The sequence below is a fragment of the Plecotus auritus genome, assembly GCF_963455305.1.
Source record: "Plecotus auritus genome assembly, chromosome: 12".
Taxonomy (NCBI): Eukaryota; Metazoa; Chordata; class Mammalia; order Chiroptera; family Vespertilionidae; genus Plecotus; species Plecotus auritus.
In genome coordinates this window covers 29,960,930-29,981,883 of record NC_137778.1, presented here as the reverse complement: position 1 = coordinate 29,981,883, position 20,954 = coordinate 29,960,930, and the positions used below count along the sequence as shown (strand labels likewise).

Below are 20,954 nucleotides of genomic sequence, written 5' to 3'. Positions count from 1 at the left end.
GAGTCTGTTTCTATTCTGCTGGTTCATTTTGATTTTTAGATTCAGTTATTGACAGATATGTATTTATTGCCATTTTATTGCTCATATTTAAAATTTTTTCCTTCTTGAAGATCCTTTAACATTTCATGTAATACTAGTTTGGTGGTGATGAACTCCTTTGGCTTTTTCTTCTCTGGGAAGCCAAGACAAGATTCTAAATGGTAGCTTTGCTGGGTAGAGTCATCTTAGTTGTCGGTCCTTGATTTTCATCACTGAATATTTCTTGCCAATCCCTTCTGGTCTGCAAAGTTTACTTGAAAAATCAGCTGATGGTCTTATGGAAGCTCCCTTGTAGTTAACTGCTTTTAAGAGTCTTTGTCTTTAACCTTTTGCATTTTAATTATGATGTGTCTGGTGTGGGTCTCTTTAGATTCATCTTGCTTGGGACTCTCTGCACTTCCCGGATTTGTATTTCTATTTTCTTCACCAAGTTAGGCAAGTTTTGTCATTATATTCTCAAATAGGTTTTTAATTTCTTGCTCTATCTCTTCTCCCTTTGGCACCCCCAATGCAAATGTTGATACACTTCAAGTCGTCCCAGAGGCTCTTTACACTAGCCTCATTATTTTGGATTCTTTTTTCTTGTTGCTATTCTTTTTTTTTTTTTTTTTGCTTCCTTATAGTCCAAATGGCTGATTTGATTCTTGGCTTCACCTACTCTACTCGATTCCCTGTAAAGTAGTTGTCATTTGTTAGTGTATCCTTCATTTGTGACTGGTTTTTTACGGTTTTCATGTCCTTTTTTATGCTGTTGCAGACCTCACTGAGTTCACTGAGCACCCTTATAACTAGTGTTTTGAACTCTGCATCGAGCAGATTGCTTGTCTCCATTTTGTTTAGTGTTTTTCTGGAGTTTTGTTCTGTTCTTTCATTTGGGACGTTTTTTGGTCTCATTTCGGCAGCCTCCTTGTGTTTGTTTCTATGTATTAGATGGAGCTGCTACGTCTCCTGGGCTTGGTAGAGTGGCCTTGTATAGCAGGTGTCCTGTAGGGTCCAGCGGTGCCCTACTCCCCCACTGTGGACTGTGGACACTCTCCTGTTGCAATTGAGCCTTGATTGCTGTTGGTACAGCAAGGGGAGGAATTTATCCTCAGGCCAATCAGCTGCAAGAACTGGCTGCGACCATGGTGGAGGATCAGAGGTAGGGGCTTACACCACAGAGCAGGACTTACTTCAGCAGGGCTCTGGTGCCCCGAGTTCACCCCTTGAGTATGTTGCTTATGGGGGTGGCTGGGTGGTGCTTAGACCTGGTGTGAAACTGTCCACCAGGTGCGATGGCTCTGGAGCCTTCCAGGAGGTACAGGCCAAGGTCAGCTGCCACCTGTGTTCTGCCTGGGGCCTCCTGGCATGGGTATGAGCTACAAATTGACCTGCAGACGACTGTTACTTGTGCTGGGCTTGGATGGCCCAGGTGAGGCCAAGCTGTGAACCAAGGCCAACTGCCACTAGTGCTTGGCCTGGGGAGACTTAGTAAGATGTAAGTAAATGCTGCTTATTTGAGAGATTTTAGGAAAATCTGAAGCATGAGCCAAGACAGGCCCTTTGTATAGGAAAGCCACTGGAAATAGCTTGGGTGGGTCTGAAAGTTGGGTGAGGCGGGTCTCAGGGAATCACCAGGGTGGGGCAGAGAGTGATAACAAGGTTGATGGAGATTCAGATATGGCACCACCTGCTGGCTCTGTTTAGGGGAAGACTCGGCAAAGAAACAATGGTCTCTGCCAACACTTCTATCTGGTAGAAAGCCGCCCCTCCAGACCTCACCCTGATGTCAGACAATTCAGTTCCTCCCTGTATGACCCTGGTGCCTTTTGAGCTGCTGCCCGAGCATGGGAGCTCAGAGGGAGTAGTCCGGATAAGTTCATGCACAGGCCCTTTAGCAGGAACTGCCTGGGACTCCAGAAGCCCTCCATCTCACTCAGTTGCAAAGCCAGTGGGTTTTACAGCCAGAAGTTTTGGGGATGTCCCTTCTTGGCACTGGAACCTTGGGCTAGGGGACCTGGTGTGGGGCAAGACCTCTCACTCCACAGTGGGGACCTCCACAGTCAAGATATCCCTCCCAATTTTTATCCACATGTGGGTGTGAGACCAGCTCATTCAGTGTCTCTGCTTCTCCTACCAGTCTCGATGTGGCATCTTCTATATGTTCTTAGTTGTAAAACTTCCGTTCAGCTAGATTTCAGGCAGTTCTGAGTGATGGTTGTTCTGTAGTTTAGTTGTAATTTTGATGTGGTTGTGGGAGGGTGCAAGTACCGCACTTATCTATGATGCCACCTTGATCAGAGGCCTGTATTGATTTTTAAATTGTCCTTCCTATTTATGCTTATATTACTGATTTGTTGAAATGACAAAAAAGATCAGAGATCAAGAAAGCACAAACTTTCTTAGAAGGCTGACCAACAAAACAATCTTTTGCCAGACCCTAAAGTTGTGAAATTTCATGGACTCCAAAGCTAAACTAGGACACTTGAGAAAGACAGCTTTCTCTAAGGTCCACTATTCACTTATTCTTTCTGTTCAGCCTTTTGTCCATAAGGAATCTGGTAGTATTTGCTCTTCTGTTCCACCTGATCCTTTTATGTAAAAGCTAAGTGCGTTTTTGTTAGTTTGTTTGGAGACTAGGTAATCCAGGTAAAAATTAGCACAGTTTCTGGAGAACTTTAATATGCCTGGACCCCTGACTTACCTTTGCTTAGGGTCATACCCAAACAGAACACCCTACTCTGGGGAGTGGAGGCACCTGGCAAGTTATGATTTCTTATTGTAGGACGACTTAGCAGGGAGAAAAGGGACAGGTCAGTGACCAAGTGTCATGAAATGGATTCAAGCCCGAAGACGTTTTGACTTCTCAATGAAGACCCCCACTTCCTACCAATTATTATGGCGCGGTCCAGCCTTGTCCCCTGAGGTGCTGGGTGGGTGCTGAGGCCCTCTTAGGTGCAAGAGGCCCGGCCAGGGCTTTTGGTGGCTGAACCTTAGTGCAGCTTGCTGTGCACGGGATAGAGTAAGGTCATGTGTTCTGCCCCCTTGAAAGGCAACTTCTCGTTGGAATAATAGTGTACCACTTCCGGGATGCTGTCAAAAACTGCACTTGTCTGGTTCAGTGTGTACTTGTTGTCTTTGGTCTGAGCCACTATGATGTGGACACATCCTTGACTCGTCCTGGAACGAAACAAATCAAGGAGGAGACATGAATGAGTGAGCAAGGGGATCCCTCCTCACTGAAAATAACCCCAGTCAGATTCTCAGGTGGACAGGTTCTCACCCATTCCCGGAACTGTTATAAACAAACACAGCCCTCAATAAATGTGTGTCCTTGGGTTGTTCATCCTTAGTACACACAAGTCATCAGGTACCAGACAAAAACAAACAAGTCCGGTCCCGCCTGGTCCTCAAATTGCCAAACTACTGTACTTAAGCCCAAGTATGAGACCTCTAAGGTGAAGTTTAAACTCATATTCTTCATCATGGCTAAAAGGACCTGTATAAGGTTTCCTCCCCAAAGAATACATTAACAACAACAACAACAACAACAACAACAACAAAACTGTTCCCCCCTCCCCCGCCCCCCCCCACTGCATCTCAATCTGGAAAGACTGCTCCTGGCTGTATGTAATGACAGCTGGCACTGAAGGCTCAAAGATCTAATCCGTGAGCACCAGTTTCAGGAACACAGCAAAGCTATTCCTGGTATTGTATATCTGGTGGCCTATCCCGCTTTCTGAGCCATATTGCTCAAACACCCTCCCGCCCCAACCTCTTTTCCCCTCCAGTCTGATTGTTTCAGCTGCAGGGGCTCAGCTTCCTCAGGAAGGAAATGCTGTTAGGGTGCTTGACAATGATCCTCCAATATAGCACCACTGAACTCGCGGAGCAATGAGAATTTCCATGATTCAAGCTCCACCAGGCCTACCAGCAAAAATGAATGTTCTGTGTAGAGTCAGACAGGGGGAGGAATAGCGAGTCAGCGTTTCCTTCTCCACTAGAAGAAGCTGGTATCAGAACGGCACTTGGCATTTGAACAATCAAGGGATCTGATTTATTAAAATCCCCAAACACTAGGGAACGAAAGAAAAATGACTGAATTATCCTGTCAGATATTATTCTTTTTATCAGGAGTTATTTCTCTGGTGAGAGGACCTACTTTAGATTGGGTAATGTAAGGTACAAATTGACTAATGTACAATGACAATGACATAGGACCCTCGTTATCATAAGAGATATTGAGGCATTCACCCCAAACCCCTTTTGCATTCTAATTAGAGCATTTCATATTCTGTTGTCCAAGCAAATGCATTTTACTATGTGGCAATACGTGCCCCCTGTGGACTACCTTGAAATGATCTTTTTTGTCTGGTCATCTACCCATGATAGGAAAGACTGTCAACTGGCCCCCCTCCCCCCCATCTAAATGGGAGAGCCCATGAGGCTGCCACACTTACTTTAGTGCAATGGAGTACCTACTGGTCCCTGACTCACTATTTCGAACCAGGTAACCAGCTTCTTTGCAGGGTTGGAGTCGACTCTCAGCCTCAGCACGGGTGATGGCACCATGATACCAACTGAAAAATGGGTGGTGGTGGGGGGGAGACACCAGGAGCGTCAGAACAGAAATCCAGGCAGGGCCTCATTCCATAAAGCGTTATTTGAAATGCACTTCTAGCAGGAGCTCCACAGCCTGCACTAGATCCCGCTTCACATTTATTTAGAACAGACAAGATGCAGCTCTGGGTAATCCTGGATCACAAAACCCATCACCCACAGGAGAGGCAGCTACCAGGGCAGTGTCGTCACTCCGTCGCGGGGAATGAAATGTAAAATCAGGCTCTCGGGGGCAGGACGCTTCCCGTTCTGTACAAGTGCCCTGGGCTTTGAAAGCGGGTTTTCATTCATACGCCCCACCCAGACAGGTATTCATGAGCCCTAATAACCATGTAAAACGCGTGCTCCCGCCACCCCCAGGCTGTGAATGAGCGGCCAGCCGCTGTCTGTGACAGGGCTGTGCGGAGACTCACGGCTGCTTCTCCAGCGGCAGGGCCGGGTCCACGCGTTCCCCCTCGCCGTGGTCAGACAGCGCTGGCTTCAAGATCTTCTGGGTCCAGCCCTTCTGCCGGGGGTGCTGCCTCCCGGTCTCCTCCTTCGTGGAAGGCCTCTCAGAGCCTTCGAACTGAACTGGAAGGAAGGCTCCATTTAACATCACAGGCCCCGGAGGTGAGCCACTGTGAACGTTCAAAGAATAAACCCTCCTTATCTGCCTCCCCTTAATGCACGCTAACACATTCTGCGAATACCCTGGGATGGCTGCGCTCCCGCAGTCTTTGATATCTGATCACACCGGAGCATCCACAGACAGCTACTTTCTCTGTAAGATACTCGTCCGTGTGGAACAGTTTTAGAATATGAAAGGAAACCACTTTAATATATTTCAGCATGTAATTTTAGAAAAACCGCTTAAGTTGTAGTATGTTTAGATGAAAAGACTACACATAGTTACAGGTGATGATTCCTTGTAAGAGTCTGTATCACTCTATGAAATCAAGTGAACAGCTTTTACCATGAAATAATAAAACAAAAAGAAAAATCAATTGCGAAACAGGAAGTGACTACTGAATGGTGCCTTACAGAGGCCATGACATGTAGCCTGGATAGAGGATAATGAGAGAAAATGAGCAGCACTTAGCACAATAGCAGGTGCCCAATAGAGATTTGTGAAAAACAAGATGAAAGGAAAATTCAAACGGACTTGAAGGTTTGCTATCAAATATATTACCTTCTGTGTTCACCCTTTACATTAACTACACTTTCCTTTTTAATTCGCACACCAGGATATTTTTCCCATTGATTTTTGGGGAGCGTGGAAAGGAGGAGGGAAGGAGGGGAAGGGGAGAGAGAGAGAGAGATACATCGAAATGAGTTGCCTCCTGCACAGGCCCTAACCAGGGCGGGGGATCGAACCTGCAACCCAGGTATGAGCCCTTGACCGGAATTGAACCTGAAACTCTTCGGTGCCCAGGCTGACACTCTAACCACTGAGAAACGCTGGCCAGGGCCATTAACTGTACCTTTCATCGCAAACTTGGCTTAGCTGTTGAGCTGCTGGAGGGAAAAGACATCCCTAACTTTACAAATCAAAGGCAAAAGAAATTATGTGGCCAGCCAAGTGGAAAAACTATGTCCCGAGAGAAGCAGGAGGGCGAATTACCTTTAATAACTACTGACAACCTATCACCTTCCTTGTAAGTTATTTTAAAAATTCACATTTAAAGAACTGACTCCTCTAGAGGAATTCTGACAAGAAGAGAGAATGAAACAGCTGGCTTCACCCAGCTTTCCCACCACCTCTACCTGTAACTCATCTGACCCAGTGCCGTCAATCTGTAAATAGGGATTCTAACAGGCCTGAGGAGGAGCACCAAGGAAGCGTTAGAAAAGCTGCTCCCAACGAGAAAGCCTCCGTGCTGATCAGATAAGGTTTTCCCATGGCCACTGAAGGCTTTTCCAGGAGTTGTGCACTGGGAAGAGAAAGGAAAATAAAGTGCCCAGAAGGATAAAAGAACTGCAATAGGAAGGGCTCTTCTTCGGTCCTGGCCTTCCCACCGGAGTCTGGTGACCAGACCCAGTTCTTGTTTCCTCTACCAGATTCCTCGGAAAAGGAGACTTGCAGTTGAGGACGTAAAAAGCGTGGCATTTGCCCAGTGGGCGCAGCTTTCCCAGCAGGGCAGCAAAGACCGCAGGGAGACGTTCCCGCTCCCCCCTCCCCCCGGCTGACAGCGCCCCCGCCTGACAGCCCCCTGGCCTGACAGCCCCCTTGCCTGACAGCGCCCCCGCCTGACAGCCCCCTCGCCTGACAGCCCCCTTCGCCTGACAGCCCCCCGCCTGACAGCGCCCCCGCCTGACAGCCCCCTGGCCTGACAGCCCCCCGCCTGACAGCGCCCCCGCCTGACAGCCCCCTCGCCTGACAGCGCCCCCGCCTGACAGCGCCCCCGCCTGACAGCCCCCTCGCCTGACAGCCCCCCGCCTGACAGCCCCCTCGCCTGACAGCGCCCCCGCCTGATAGCGCCCCCGCCTGACAGCCCCCTCGCCTGACAGCGCCCCCGCCTGACAGCCCCCCGGCCTGACAGCCCCCTCGCCTGACAGCCCCCCGGCCTGACAACGCCCCCGCCTGACAGCCCCCCGGCCTGACAGCCCCCCGGCCTGACAGCCCCCTCGCCTGACAGCGCCCCCGCCTGACAGCCCCCCGGCCTGACAGCCCCCCGGCCTGACAGCCCCCTCGCCTGACAGCGCCCCCGCCTGACAGCCCCCTCGCCTGACAGCCCCCTCGCCTGACAGCGCCCCCGCCTGACAGCCCCCTCGCCTGACAGCGCCCCCCGCCTGACAGCCCCTCGCCTGACAGCCCCCTCGCCTGACAGCGCCCCCGCCTGACAGCGCCCTCACCTGACAGCGCCCCCCGCCTGACAGCGCCCTCACCTGACAGCGCCCGCACGATCTGCTCCTTCTTCCACTCCCAAGGCTGCTCGTACTCAGCCGCGGGCCTCTCGTCGTCCTCGGGCAGCCGGCCGTGGGCGTCGGGGGGCCGTGCCTTCCGCTCGGGGCCCCCGTCGGCCGGCTCGTAGGGCGTGTCGTACAGCTGCGGCGGCTTCCCCAGCAGGTCCTTGGAACTCCGTCTCCGGGCCAGCGCCTCCGGCTTCACGCCCGGCTCCCCCGGCTCACAGGGGCTGTCGAGCAGCTGAAGGGCCTTCACCAGGGGATCTTTGGATCCTCGGCGTCTAATTTCTGAAAAACACGCAGCGCACGGAACACCTTGAGAGAAAAGTGCCATGAAGCCTGGTAATTAACCGAGTTGCCTTTTCCCCTCCGGCCGTCTGTGTGGTAGAGGGGGCAGAGGCCACCAGCATTGCCCCTAAGGGCGGCAGGAAGGAGCCTATAACCAACCGAGCCAGATCACGGGGCCAAGTCCTAAGATTAGGGATCACGTCTGAAGACAGGTGTGCGCCTGGGGCCACCTGCAGTTTGGGAGAAGTGGCCTGGGGGCAACTTGTTCCACTGTTCCTGATCCCGTGTTGGCTCTGAGTGTAATTTACCTGCAGAATGTTCACTTGTCAGGAGATCAAAGCATCTTAATAAAAATCAACGGAGTGTTTACTATAGTCAAAGCACTGGGCATTAGACATAGGTGGTTTCAATATAATGGGGGAAGCCAGACACATTCGTAAATGACACGTAACAGGCTAACAACGGCAGGATAAATAAAAGTAAAGGAGGTGTCATGAGGAAAAGCAACGATAAAACAGCTAACATGTATCGGTGGTGTACCGTGCATTAAGCACTATTCCAAACACACGGCAGTTTGTGAGGTGGGTGCTGTTAGCTCCCCGGTGTTACAGGAGAGAAAACCGAAGCACCGACAGCTTAAGGAAACTGCCCAAACCGTTCAGTGGCAGAGCCTGGATTCCAAAACAGGAAGTTGGGCTCCAGAAGCCATACTCTTCGCCACGACATTTGGACTGACTCCAAGTAGAAGAGAAATGGAAGATGAGTTGACTTTGATAGAGAAGGTCATTTCCAGTGGAGGAAGCTGCATGAGTGAAGATATGGAGGTGGGAACCATAAAGGGCTTGTTCCCAGAAAGGGGAGTTGAGAGATGAGGTCAAAGGACAGAGGCCAGGAGAGGGGAGAGGCAGTGGGAGAAGAAGCCAGAAGAGTAAGCAGGCCCGGGGACCAGAGTGTAGAGAGACAAGGATGCAATGGAAAATGATTACACGTTTTTGTTTGTTTTAAAAAAACAAGTAATAGAAGCAGCAGCCCTGTAGGTTGCTTGCTATAATAAACAAAAAACCCCCACAAAAAAACAAGTAATAACAGTTACATTTCTGTTTTGTTGGGAGATAACGCCAACATAGTGTACAGGATGGAATAAGCCAGAACGGTATGGTCTGGACTTGGACAAAGAAGACTGGGAAGGAGGAGCGATCAGGTAAGAAATAGATGCAAAAAACCTGATGCAAATCAATCAACCGCCAGCTAACCAGCCACCACCATGGGAAAGAATCAGCAGTATCTGGTGACTGACCAGGGTAGAGCCCAGAGGCCTTGGCAGGTAGAGTTAACGTCTAAGGTCTGAACAACCAGAGCTGGGGATGCAGGCCAACAGCTGCAGTATGTGGTTCTTCTAAATGCCCATCAAGGAAGCTTTCAATCTGTCCACTTGGTCGTGGTCAAGGAGGACCGTTCTAAACACAAACATCTCATCTCGTCACTCAACACCCCAGTAGCTCTCACCTGTCTCCTTATAAGGTACAAACTGCTCAGCATAGCATGGGAGGCCTTCTGTGACCAGATCACTGTCTCCCTCCCGAGTTTCTTCTCTCAACACCACCCTGCCCCATCTCTCTGCAACCCGATTCTTTGTTCTAACCAAATGGAACTTGTGAAATTCCATGAGCACTACACTGCCTTACGCCCACTAGTGTCCAGGGTGATCTTCCACCCTTCAAAATCTAACCTAGCATCTCCCCCTCCAGGTCCCCACCTCTCCCAGGTGCCATCACTTGGCCAATCCACTCTCACCTTGCACTTCTCCCACTGCATGGATCGATTTGTTTTTGTGTCTGTATTTCTAATTTGGTGATGACTGCCAGGGCAGGGACCACCACCATCTTGTTGATTTTTATAGGACACACAGTTGTGCTAAATAATAATTGGATGGGCCCTAACCAGTTTGGCTCAGTGGATAGAGAGTCGGCCTGTACACTCAAGGGTCCCAGGTTCGATTCCGGTCAAGGGCATGTACCTTGGTTGTGGGCACATACCCAGTAGGGAGTGTGCAGGAGGCAGCTGGTCGGTTTCTTCTCATCAATGTTTCTAACTTTCTATCCCTCTCCCTTCCTCTCTGTAAAAAATCAATAAAATATATTTTAAAAAATAATAATTGGATGGATGGTAGGAGAGACAGAGAGGAAAGAGCTTTAGAACTTCAAAAAGGTGACAATATGGATCTGGAGCTCAGCAGGGAGATGTAGGTCAGAGTTATGCGTCCAGGAGTTACTCGCAAATGGATTGCTGTTAGTCCTGGGAGAATGGAAGCAATCACCAGAGGAAAGGAGGTGGATTGAAAAGAGGATCCCTGGAAGAACTGGGACTTCTTCAGGTAAGGGTGAATGGAAGAAGAGGTGCCAGCAAAGAAGACTGCGAAGGAGTGGTCAGTGAGGAGGAAGAGGATCACAAGACTGCAAGGCCATAGAAACAAAGGAGAAGGGGCATGGTGACACTCTATGGAGAGGCATCACTGATTCTACCAGCAAGGAAACACTTCCTATTTTTTTTTATTGATTTCAGAGAAGAAGGGAGAGGGAGAGAGAGATAAAAATATCAGCGATGAGAGAGAATCATCAATTGGCTGCCTCCTGCACAATCCCCACTGGGGGTCAAGCCCGCAACCTGGTCATGTGCCCTGACCAGAAATCGAACCCAGACCTTCTGGTTCATAGGTCAATGCTCAACCACCGAGCCATGCCGGCCAGGCACATGGACCGACTTCTTTAACAAGGAAAGGACAACAAATGAAACGTTCAAGGGAAAAGTTATTAAAACCAGGACTCTAAATTAGAAAGGACAAAATTTATTAATAGGGTGAGGTCTTAATTCTGCTGGATAGGGGTCCCTGACTGCAGTTCACTGGAATCACCTGGGAGTTTTAACACCCACTGAGGCCTGGGTCCTATCAGCAGAGGTCCTGATTGAATCGGTCTGGGGTCTGACCTGGGAGTTAGAGTTGCAAAAGCCTCTCCCTCCCCCCCAGGTGATTCTAACGGGAGGCTAAGCCTGAGAAGCACTCCCACCCACACCTCCTGGGTCCCCCGGTCCCTCTCGTTTTCCTGCTCTCCAGCACGCTTGCCATTGCTAGCCCCAAAGAGGAGAGTTCTCCTGTATCTAAGCAGGGGTCCTCAAACTACGGCCTGCGGGCCACATGCGGCCCGCCGAGGACATTTATCCGGCCCACCGGGTGCCGCTGCCTGTCCTGTTTAGCAGCCGACTTGTCCCGGGCCGGCAGTGCGCATAGGAATTCGTTCATAGTTTTTTTTAAAACTATAGTCCGGCCCTCCAACGGTCAGAGGGACAGTGAACTGGCCCCCTGTTTAAAAAGTTTGAGGACCCCTGAAGCCTCCACCTCAGGACAGGAGCACTTGAACTGGCCCCACCCCCAGGCCAGGAAAGGTGCCTGGGGTTGTCTGAGGTCTCCTGCATCTCCAGTCCAAGCCTCTTGACTTTTAATCCAACAGCTTTTTTTCTTCATGGCTTATTCTAAATGGACTTACGGAAAATAAGAAACAAAAACACACTCTGCTCTTGGTTCAATTAAGATAAGGCTGAAGTTTTTTTTTTTAAAAGAGAAAACACAAAGGAATTCATAGGATGGATTTAGAATTTTTAAGTTTCTGATGTAAACCTAAGTTTGCCCTCAGTTTAGTCTGGCACGAGCTGGGGTAACCTTTCCCAAAGTTTGGTCCTCAATTATGTCCCAGTTGAGATAAATGGAAAAAGAGTTGATTCCAACCTTAAGATAGACGTCATACTCCTAAGAAAATGTCAATACATTTGTGTGAAAGCGATGCACGGCGATTAGACCCCTGAGTTGTTATTATACACGTTTGAGTTTTCACTTTTGAGATGAGGTCCTTGCACATCTATTTCAGGCTGTCAGTGTGCACGGAGCTCTGGGAAAAACACTGGAAAGCATACAAACGAGAATGTTCCTTCCCGAGATGGTCCTGCGATTGGGCAAAATCTGCAAAGTAGCATCATCTTTTTAAACAATGTTTAATTAGGGGAAAAAGGGGCTTGAGCACAGGGTCCCTCTGCCCCTCCAGGGGAGTAACCTTCCAGTCCCTTCCAACACCTGGCTGCCCCCAGCCAGAGGCGCCATAGAAACAGAAACAATCGTGGGGCTGCAAGCCGACCCTTCCTGCAGGGAGAATAGCCCCTGACGTGCAGAGCTGGCTCCGAGAGGAAACGAGCCTGAGAAGGAGGAAATGGCGAGAGGAAGCTACGCCCTGGCTTTGCCGATAGAGGCCATTTACATGGCAGACAACAGAATGCGGCCAACAGGCTGCAGATAAACACCCATCTGCAGCTGAAACCCAGGTCTGACCTGCACCAGCTCACAAGGTGGCGTGGAACAGAATGTGGGCTGCAATCTTCCCTTCCCAACTCTGGCTGTACATAATTAGGCCACTTATATTTAAAAGCGTAGCAGGAGACTAAGACTTCCTTTTACTAAATTAATTGTAGTCGAGACGTGTTATTCCTCCAATTGTCCAGAATTCTCTTTGAAAATGGAATCCTCTGGCGTGTCTAAAGGATGGCTGTGTTCATTGTGTATGCATGCACTAGCGTGTTATACCCAGTATCTCTGTGAAGCCTCATAATGGAGTTAGAGAAGTGTTACCCCATTCTCACAGGTGGATAAACCCAGGTTGTGCAGCAGTCAATGGGGGAGCCATTTAGCACTGACTCCAGAGCTTTCTCTATCATTCCTTACTTTAAGCCCCAAAGATCTCATGTCAAACGTGAGTTACAATTTCTATAATGCCCCTTTTCCCCTAATTCATTTCATAATTTAGCCTGTGCCAGCCTAAGCTTAAAGCCTCCTAAAGCTCTTATTTCCTCACAGAAATCAGAAAAAGGGTTCCCTCCCGCACGAAATTGAACCTGCCCCCAGATGACACTCCAACCAACCGAGCCACACTAACATTTTCTGAACAAAAGCAGATATAATTCAGAAGCCCTGAAATTTAAGTTTAACAAGGCAAGTATAGGCAAATCATATAAATAAAAAATAGTCTTCCATTTACACATTTTTAATTATGGTTAAATTTTTAAATGGAGACCTCTGAACAATGAGATTCTCCTTTAGATTTCACTATTTAAACAAACCAACGAAACCATTTGGAGGCAAAAATGTAATTTTTAAACAAAACCATTTGGAGGTAAAAATACACATTTTAAACCACCTGTGATTGGAGCTCTGTAACTAAAACCAATGGTTGCTAAGTGACCCGGTGTCTCCACTCTGACGCTGCATAATTTGGACAAGTTATTGAATCTTTCTGAACCTTGGTTTCCTCACAGAGACTTCTAACATCCACTTCTTAGGGTTGTAGGATTTAGTGAGGCAATTTAGCAAGCTTGGCACCTAGCAAACACTCAACTTGTGTGATACCGGCTGCGGAAGGAATTTTTTTTTTAAATCCTCACCTGAGGATATTTTTTTCTATTGATTTTTTTTTTTTTTTTTTTTTAAAGAGAGTGGATGGGAGTGAGGAAGAGGGTAGAGAGAGAGAGAAAGAAACATCCATGTGAGAGAGACACATCGATTGGTTGTCTCCCACCTGTGCTCCAATCGGGGCAGGATCGAGCCTGCTACTGAAGTACATACCCTTGACCAGGAATAGAACCCGCGACCCTTGGGTTCATGGCTGACGCTCTAACCATTGTGCAACCGGCCAGGGCTGTGGAAGGACTTTTGATACTGAATGATGGCTGTCTTAGGGAGCTTCTAAAGACCCTTTTGCCCTGGCTGGTTTGGCTCAGTGGATGGAGCGTTGGCCTGCGGACTGAAAGGTCCCAGGTTCGATTCCGGTCAAGGTCATGTACCTTGGTTGCGGGCACATCCTCATTGCGGTTGTGCAGGAGGCAGCTGATGGATGTTTCTCTCTCATCGATGTTTCTAACTCTCTATCCTTCTCCCTTCCTCTCTGTAAAAATAATCAATAAAATGTATTTAAAAAAAAGACCCTTTTAATGCTTAAGTGGCTAAATTTGGTGGCTAAAACCCATAATGCTAAACTATATGGAATATTTCTACTAATTATTTAGCTGCAATGATTCTGCTAATTTACAAGTTTGTACTATTATTGCCTTGTATTCGTAGTCGTATCTTTTAATGAACAATGCTCTGAATAAATCTAAGCAAGTCTTGGCAGGGATCCAGGGAGCCTGGGTCCCAGGGATTTGGCCACAGGAAAAGTACTAAATGCCTCTTAATTTGTTTCTTCCTCTGTTCCCTGAGGCAGATGATGATTCTAATTCTCCGCCTCCTGGCACTTACCACACTTTTCAGTGACATATTTTCTTCTGCATTGGTGTTAGGTCTGTTAGCCCCTTGGGCTGTGAGGCCCATAAGGACAAGGGTCACGTGGGTCTTGTTCTCTGTATGCCCAGATCCCAGCACGGGGCCTGGTACACAGTAAAGAAATATTGGTTGGCTGTTAAAACATCAGGACAGTGTTCTATACACCCAAGATACTGTTAAAATCAGACATGTTGTTCCCACTTCACAGTCATTAAAAAGGCGGGACAGAGGTTGGGTGCTCTACAGTTAAACCATTCATTAGTATTGTCTCCTTCTGCTACCCAAATGCGGAAACAAACTAAAAAGAAATCCCTAACGTTCCCCAAGAAATATGGGACATTTCTGAACTTGGGCTTGACAACAAATCACACAAGGAACTGAACAAAAAAGGTAAAAGGTTTTTTTTTTAAAAAAAAAAAAAACACACCAGGCAGCAAATCTTTTATTCCCAGCTTCCGATAAACTCACTTCCTGTTATTCTGCCCAGCTGTGTAACCTACCGGTAGAATAAGAGGTATACTCTCTACATTGGCTGAGAAAGTGCTTTTGGATATATATTTTAAATGAAGAAACTTTAAAATTCACCAATATATTTTTTTTAAAAAGCACAGAAAAGATTGAATAATTTTTAAATTAATTTAAATTTTTAATAGATTTGCATTTAGTCTCCAACTGAATATATTAATTTCCCATTCCTAAATGAATTCATTCACATAAACGACTTAACCCACGAGCCTGGAATTAACAAGTGCTTACATATTAAATGCTAGCTATCATTATTATTACATTTATTCATGTTGGACAACTTTGACTTTTCACTATAACCCTCTCTCTGAGTCTGAATGGAAAGACGCCTTACTGATGAATCAAGTTTAAAGTGCTTTTGCATGCATCACTGCATATTTCTTGGGGCAACTTGGTATAGGAAGCAGACGACCTCATCTGGAGTGGGAAGATCTGAGTTCTAATTTCTGCTCTGTCTCTTACAAAGTCTTGGGAGCTTAGGCAAGTCAGAATCTCCTTGATCCTGTAACAAGGGGATGGGACTGGAGTTTTGTGGGGATTATATGGAGAACAAAAGATATATTCATCTTTAAAAAACACAACACTTGCCCTATTATCAGTGTGGCTCAACAAATAAACAGTGGGGCTAGTATAGACAGACTACGTATTCCAGTTAAAGAGAAAGGAGTAAAACCCGAAAGACAAAGGAAGGTGAATAAAAAGGAAACATTTTTTTTTAGACTTTTTCCTCAATTTTATGTGAAAGTAAATCTTTTCCCCTATTTCTTTCAAGCCTCCGATATTTTTCAAAACTCTGACTAACTTCGTTTTCACTTCCTTTCATTCACAGATTTCATTAGAGGTCACAGTCCAGTGACCTTCAGGGTCACAGCCTGGCTGGGGTACACCCTCCCCAACCCCGGGCCTTATCTCTGTAAGCAGAGCGCAGGAAGCAGCAGTGCCTTCCTGTGGCAGGCCGTTTGCATTTGGGAGCCCGTCTTGACCCTTCCAGGGTGCTGTGTGCGTTACCCTCTGCTCAAAACTCCTCGGAGACTTTGCTTGTGGAGCCCGAGTTGGACAGCTTCTCAATCTGCTTTTAAACAGAAGAGAGTCTCACGTGTGACCACTTATTCAGGCACGAAATGCACGACACTCAAACAGGCTCCTTTGAGTCCGCACTCGGAAACGTCATTTCTCATTACGGATTAAAGCATGCTGAAGGGCAACTAACTTACTCTAAAATCCACACATAAAATGAAATAATTAGTAAATATACCATTTTAAAGTACTGTTTACACCAGTTTGAGAGATTTATGAATAGAAGGGAAAAGTTTGACACCAAAAGTGACAGGGGGATTGCTTAGCTCATCAGTTTGAATTGCTCCAACTTAAGAAGTTACAAGGTTGTCCACTGGTTTTAGGAGGTTTGCCTTGAATGGCGTGGCTCACGCCAGTGACCAGGAATCATTCCTTAGTTATTAAACATTTTGTTCCAGATGTTGTAGAGCTTGTTGAGAAACCAATCTTCTATAATACAGAGGACCCTGTCATTTTGTATCTTTTGACAACTTAAAACCCTTTAAGTATGTATTAGTCTCTTGGTGCAGATTTATGACTCCCATGATAGATGTTCGATTTTGAAAGTGGGCAGTCTTAAAACTGGAGATCACATTCTGAGCAGATCTGCAAACTCACTATGAACGCATTTTACACAGAATTAGAAAAACTTTAAAGACCCCTGTAAATTCTAAAACTGAAGGATACAAACTATACAGGAAGTTAACTGGGTATTTGACTTTAGTGTGTTTTTTTGTTGTTGTTGTTGTTAAACCTCATCTGAGGGTATTTTTTCCATTGCTTTTTCTGAGAGAGTGGAAGGGAGGGAGAGAGGGGTGGGGGGCGGGGAGAGAAGCGTGGATGTGAGAGAGCCACATCGACTGGTTGCCTCCCGTAGGCAGCCCCATCGGGGGGCAGGAGCCACAGTCCAGGTATGTGCCTTGGCCGGGAATCGAACCCTTTGGCGCATGGACCGACACTGACAACTGAGCCACACCGGCCAGGACTTGACTAGTTTTGAGTCTAATTTCTGTTCCTTCCACTCAGCATGACCTGGTTAAGCTGCTTCATTCCTCCTCCCTAAACACAGAGTGGTTATATTTTACACAGTCCAAGCGGGTGTGAGGTCTGCCCTCTGAGCAGCTCCTGGTTACAAACCTGTTATCATCTGCTGTGCGTCATAGGGTTCCATGTAGCCGTCGTTCTCGCCTACTCTCTCTGCATCCCGTTGACCTTTTGTCCGTTTGGCATCATACGGGTCAGCATAGTCTTCTAAAATGATGACCTGCAAAAGAACCAGAGAGGAGAGTTGCTAGGGGTTATCATATGCCAGAGTGGCAGTGGCAGCAAAATGTCTACTGACAATCTGCTGATCTGAAAAGACATCAAAATCTCTAGTTCTTGCCCTGATCGGTGTGGCTCAGTGGATAGAGCATCAGTCTGTGGACGGAAGAGTCCCTGGTTCAATTCCAGTCAAGGGCATGTACCTTGGTTGTAGGCACATCCCCAGTAGGGGGTGTGCAGGAGGCAGCTGATCGATGTATATCTCTCATCGATGTTTCTAACTCTCTATCCCTCTCCCTTCCTCTCTGTAAAAAATCAGTAAGATATATTTAAAAAAAAATCTCTAGTTCTGGATAGCTTTTGCATTTGATCGTGTTATTCACCGAGCTGCACAAACATCTGATTTTTCTGTAGTATAATTGGTTGTCAGCAATTCATCTAAACTCCGCTGATCCCCACGACTCTTTTCACCTCCTTTTCTTTCCCTAAGCAATAGAGCATTTGCTGGGTTCAAGGGTGGCCGGGGTGGGTGGGGGGAGTGGGGTCTATAGCTTTAAAGCATTAAAAAATGCTGGTCTACCACCTTCCCCATGACTTGGTCTTTTTAATGCCAGCAAAATGAGCAAATCATGGTAAGTCAGTCAATTGCCCAGGTACTGCTGAATGTCCGCTAGCACTGGCTAGGGAATCAAAATAAGACCAAGACCTGCTTCTTGTCTTTCAAGGAATTTGTAACAGCTCTAAAGGGGTTAGGCTTTATAATAAGAAATGGGTCAGAACTAAACGCCATTGTGGGAGTTCTAGGTTCAATAATTCATAGGCAGACTTGTTCTCATAGGCTACAATCAGATAGAGTTTTGATCAGTATTTGTGTCAGAAAGCACCTATTCTTCTAAAAATACAAAGGGGCCTGCAAAGGTGGTGTGTGTGCGTGCAATAGTTCTGTTCTGCAGCAGCTGTGTGACAACGTGGGAGGTCACGTGAGAAGCCCCTTCCCAGGGAAGAAGCCTGCTCCACAATCTTTTTAAAAAAATATATTTTATTGATTTTTTACAGAGAGGAAGGGAGAGGGACAGAGAGCTAGAAACATCGATGAGAGAGAAACATCGATCAGCTGCCTCCTGCACACCTCCTACGGGGGATGTGCCCGCAACCAAGGTACATGCCCTTGACCGGAATCGAACCCGGGATCCTTGAGTCCGCAGGCCGACGCTCTATCCACTGAGCCAAACCGCTTAGGGCCACAATCTTTGATTACATTCTCCAAAGAGCTCACGGAGAAGGACCACTGGAGCTGGCAGAAAGAAGGTAGATACCCAGGGAGAAGTGAGGAAGGGAGGCCACCTGCATAAGAGCCCTCCACTTGGGAGCAGACGGCCTAAGAAACGCAGACATCTAGAAGTGATGCCCACGAAAATACCCAGGCAACCACTGCTGGGGACTCTGACGAACCACTCCCTCCCTGACTCTTCTTCTGACTGCCCACCATGTGAACTACATGCCCGAAGCTCAGCAAGGACCAGGAAGTGTGATGGGCAGCCCTGGGCTGCAAGGTGCCTATGATCTAGTCCACTAGGTAGACCACTCCCATTCGGACCAGCGGGGCCTTGGCAGTCCCCAGTGCCTGGCACAAGGTGGGAACCGCACCGCCCGCCTCCGAGTTCTTGCGTGGTTTGCTGCAAATACTTGTGGAAAGAGTGAATGGAGGGATGGATGGAAGGACCCAAGGCAGACATGCATGGTCTGTTCCTCTGGCTCCTGACTCCATTCAGGTGGGCAGTATGTTTGAAGCCGGGGCCAGAGAAAACGTAAGTTCCCACGACAGAAAGTGGTCATCCGGCTGGAGACCAAAAGCCCAGTGTGACCTCGTCTCCCTCCCCTTTCCACACAGAAGCATGAATTTAAACCAAACACGCACCCAACTTATCTCTGTAAAAACGGAGTGAGTCTCTCTACTTGCTCACAGCACGGAGAAAAGCTCTGGTGTGCCAGAAGCAGTTCTCCCCATCTGTCATTTCCTTGAGAGTGTTTCTTTGTTCCGTTCTCTACCCCCCATGCAGAGCCTGTGCCCCTTATCCTCTTTGGCTGCTGCACCGCCAATGGTCATGGGCTGAATGAAAGGGTTGTAACCTTGGGGAGCTGGTAAGCTTGGAGAAACCCCTTCGGAGGTGGGGCTTCCAAACTGGGGGGTGGGCTGGCCAACCCCTCTCTGGAGCTTTGAAAACCATACTTACAAGTTTGAAGGTCACCATTCCTTATGCTCAAGAAGAATTAAAGTTACGCACAGTCTAGCTTTGCAACCCTCCCTGGATTTCAAAATTAGAATAAACCACCACCTATAAGGGGCCAAACGGAACAAAAGCAGGAACGTTTCCTTCAATTATTACTCATCTACACGGCTAGCAAAATTAAATGCATGGTAAACTTCTGCAAAGTTCCCCATCCCTAGCATGAGGATTTTTCAAGATGAAAAAACTAAAGGTTTTGAATGGTCACCTAGAAGTCACCAATGTTAGAGGGGGAAACACATCCTTCCCTTCTCTGAAGCATGAGGAACTCTATCTAGGGGTTCGCAGGTTCGCTATGCTCTCCCACGGTTTCGCCTCAGCAGGGGATAGGTGGTCCAGGGGAGACTGGATTCCTACCGTGTCTTGCTGCTTAATAATCTTGCCCTTGTCCAGTTCAGGGCCCAGGGAGGAAGGGGAAGAGGACGCGGAGGAAGAGCTGCTGCTACTGCTGCTGCTACTGCTGCTGCTGCTGGGGTAGCTGCTCTTCCCATTCTTCTCCTGAGTGTCCACCTTGATGAGCCTGTTGATGTAGGTGCTGCAGCCCGAGCTCTTGGCCGCGCCCCGGTGCGGCTCCTCGTCGGTGGTCCGGGAGTTCTTGCGGCTCTTGCCCGCGGCGGCCTGGATCAGCCCCTGCAGGCTATCGCGGGAGACCCGGCTGTCCTTGGGGGGAGCGAGGCCGGCCCTGCCGCCCCCCAGCTCGGCCACCGAGTTCTTGCGGCCCTTGCCCGCGGTGGGAACCGCGCCGCCCGCCTCGGAGTTCTTGCGTGGTTTGCCGCCTCCGCCGCCGCCGGGCTTGGCCCGCTCCGACACGGTCTTCAGGTTCAGGGGGAACTCCTTGAACCACTTGGCCGCCATGAGGGGGGCCTGGCCAGCGCGGCTCAGGAGCGTCGTGGCCGCGGAGCAGGTGAGCGAGGAGGCCCAGCGCAGACACGGAGAGGCTCCAGGGGCCGGGGGCCACTGCATTCCCCGGGGCGGAGGCGCTGGAGCCGCGGCGAGGCCCTGCGACGGCTGCTCCGCGCGTTCCCGACCCGCGTTCGCCCACGCCCGGCAGGGTGGGGTCCCCCTCCGGCCCGGGGCGCCGAGCGGGCGGGCGCGGGCCGCTGCTCCGGACACGGCCGGCGACAGGCACGACGCACGGGGCTCCGCCCGGGCTCGTCTTCAGCGCCGGCTCGGCCCGGGGACTCCGCGGCTCTCCGGAGGCGGCGGGCGCCGGGGGCTTCCCCTGCGTTTTCCTCCGGAGTGGGAGAGGTCCGGCCCACGGAAGCCCGGACAGCCCTGCCCACACTCCCAGGGACGAGAGGGCACCGAGCGGAGGTGGCGGGGGTGTCCCGGCGCCGCGACAGACGATGGACCGACGGTGGGCCGCCTACCCCCTCCGCGCCCCACCCCTCCGCGGTGGCGCCACCCAGCCCCGCCACCTCCCGCCCAGATCCGGGGGCGGTGGGGTCGAAGCTTCTGCAGAGGCGGGTCCGGGGGTGCACGTTCGGGAGGAAGTGGCAGCCGCTGCACGTGCAGGCCGGCCGCCCCTCGGAGCTTAGAGCACCCCCACTTCTGCACCCAGCGGGTCTCGGCCGGGCTCTGCCTTCAAATGCGCTCAGGGTGCGCCACGTGCTTCTCTCTCACCCCGAAAGCAGCCCACCCCTCCCCAGAGAGCC

The 20,954-nt window shown here is 49.2% G+C and overlaps 2 protein-coding genes across 2 annotated transcripts in view; one reads left to right on the top strand and one right to left on the bottom strand.

Annotated features, from left to right (window-relative positions):
* Window positions 1-20,954, top strand: part of IL6R (interleukin 6 receptor) — a 101,499-nt gene that overhangs the window by 51,871 nt on the left and 28,674 nt on the right. The window lies entirely within an intron of this gene.
* SHE (Src homology 2 domain containing E) lies at window positions 651-20,262 on the bottom strand (the record flags this gene model as incomplete). Its single annotated transcript, XM_080649016.1, has 6 exons — window positions 651-3,198; window positions 4,479-4,598; window positions 5,052-5,208; window positions 7,504-7,809; window positions 16,886-17,039; window positions 19,597-20,262. 6 exons carry the CDS (start codon window positions 20,260-20,262, stop codon window positions 3,012-3,014), a joined length of 1,590 nt encoding a protein of 529 aa, XP_080505142.1. The 3' UTR covers window positions 651-3,011.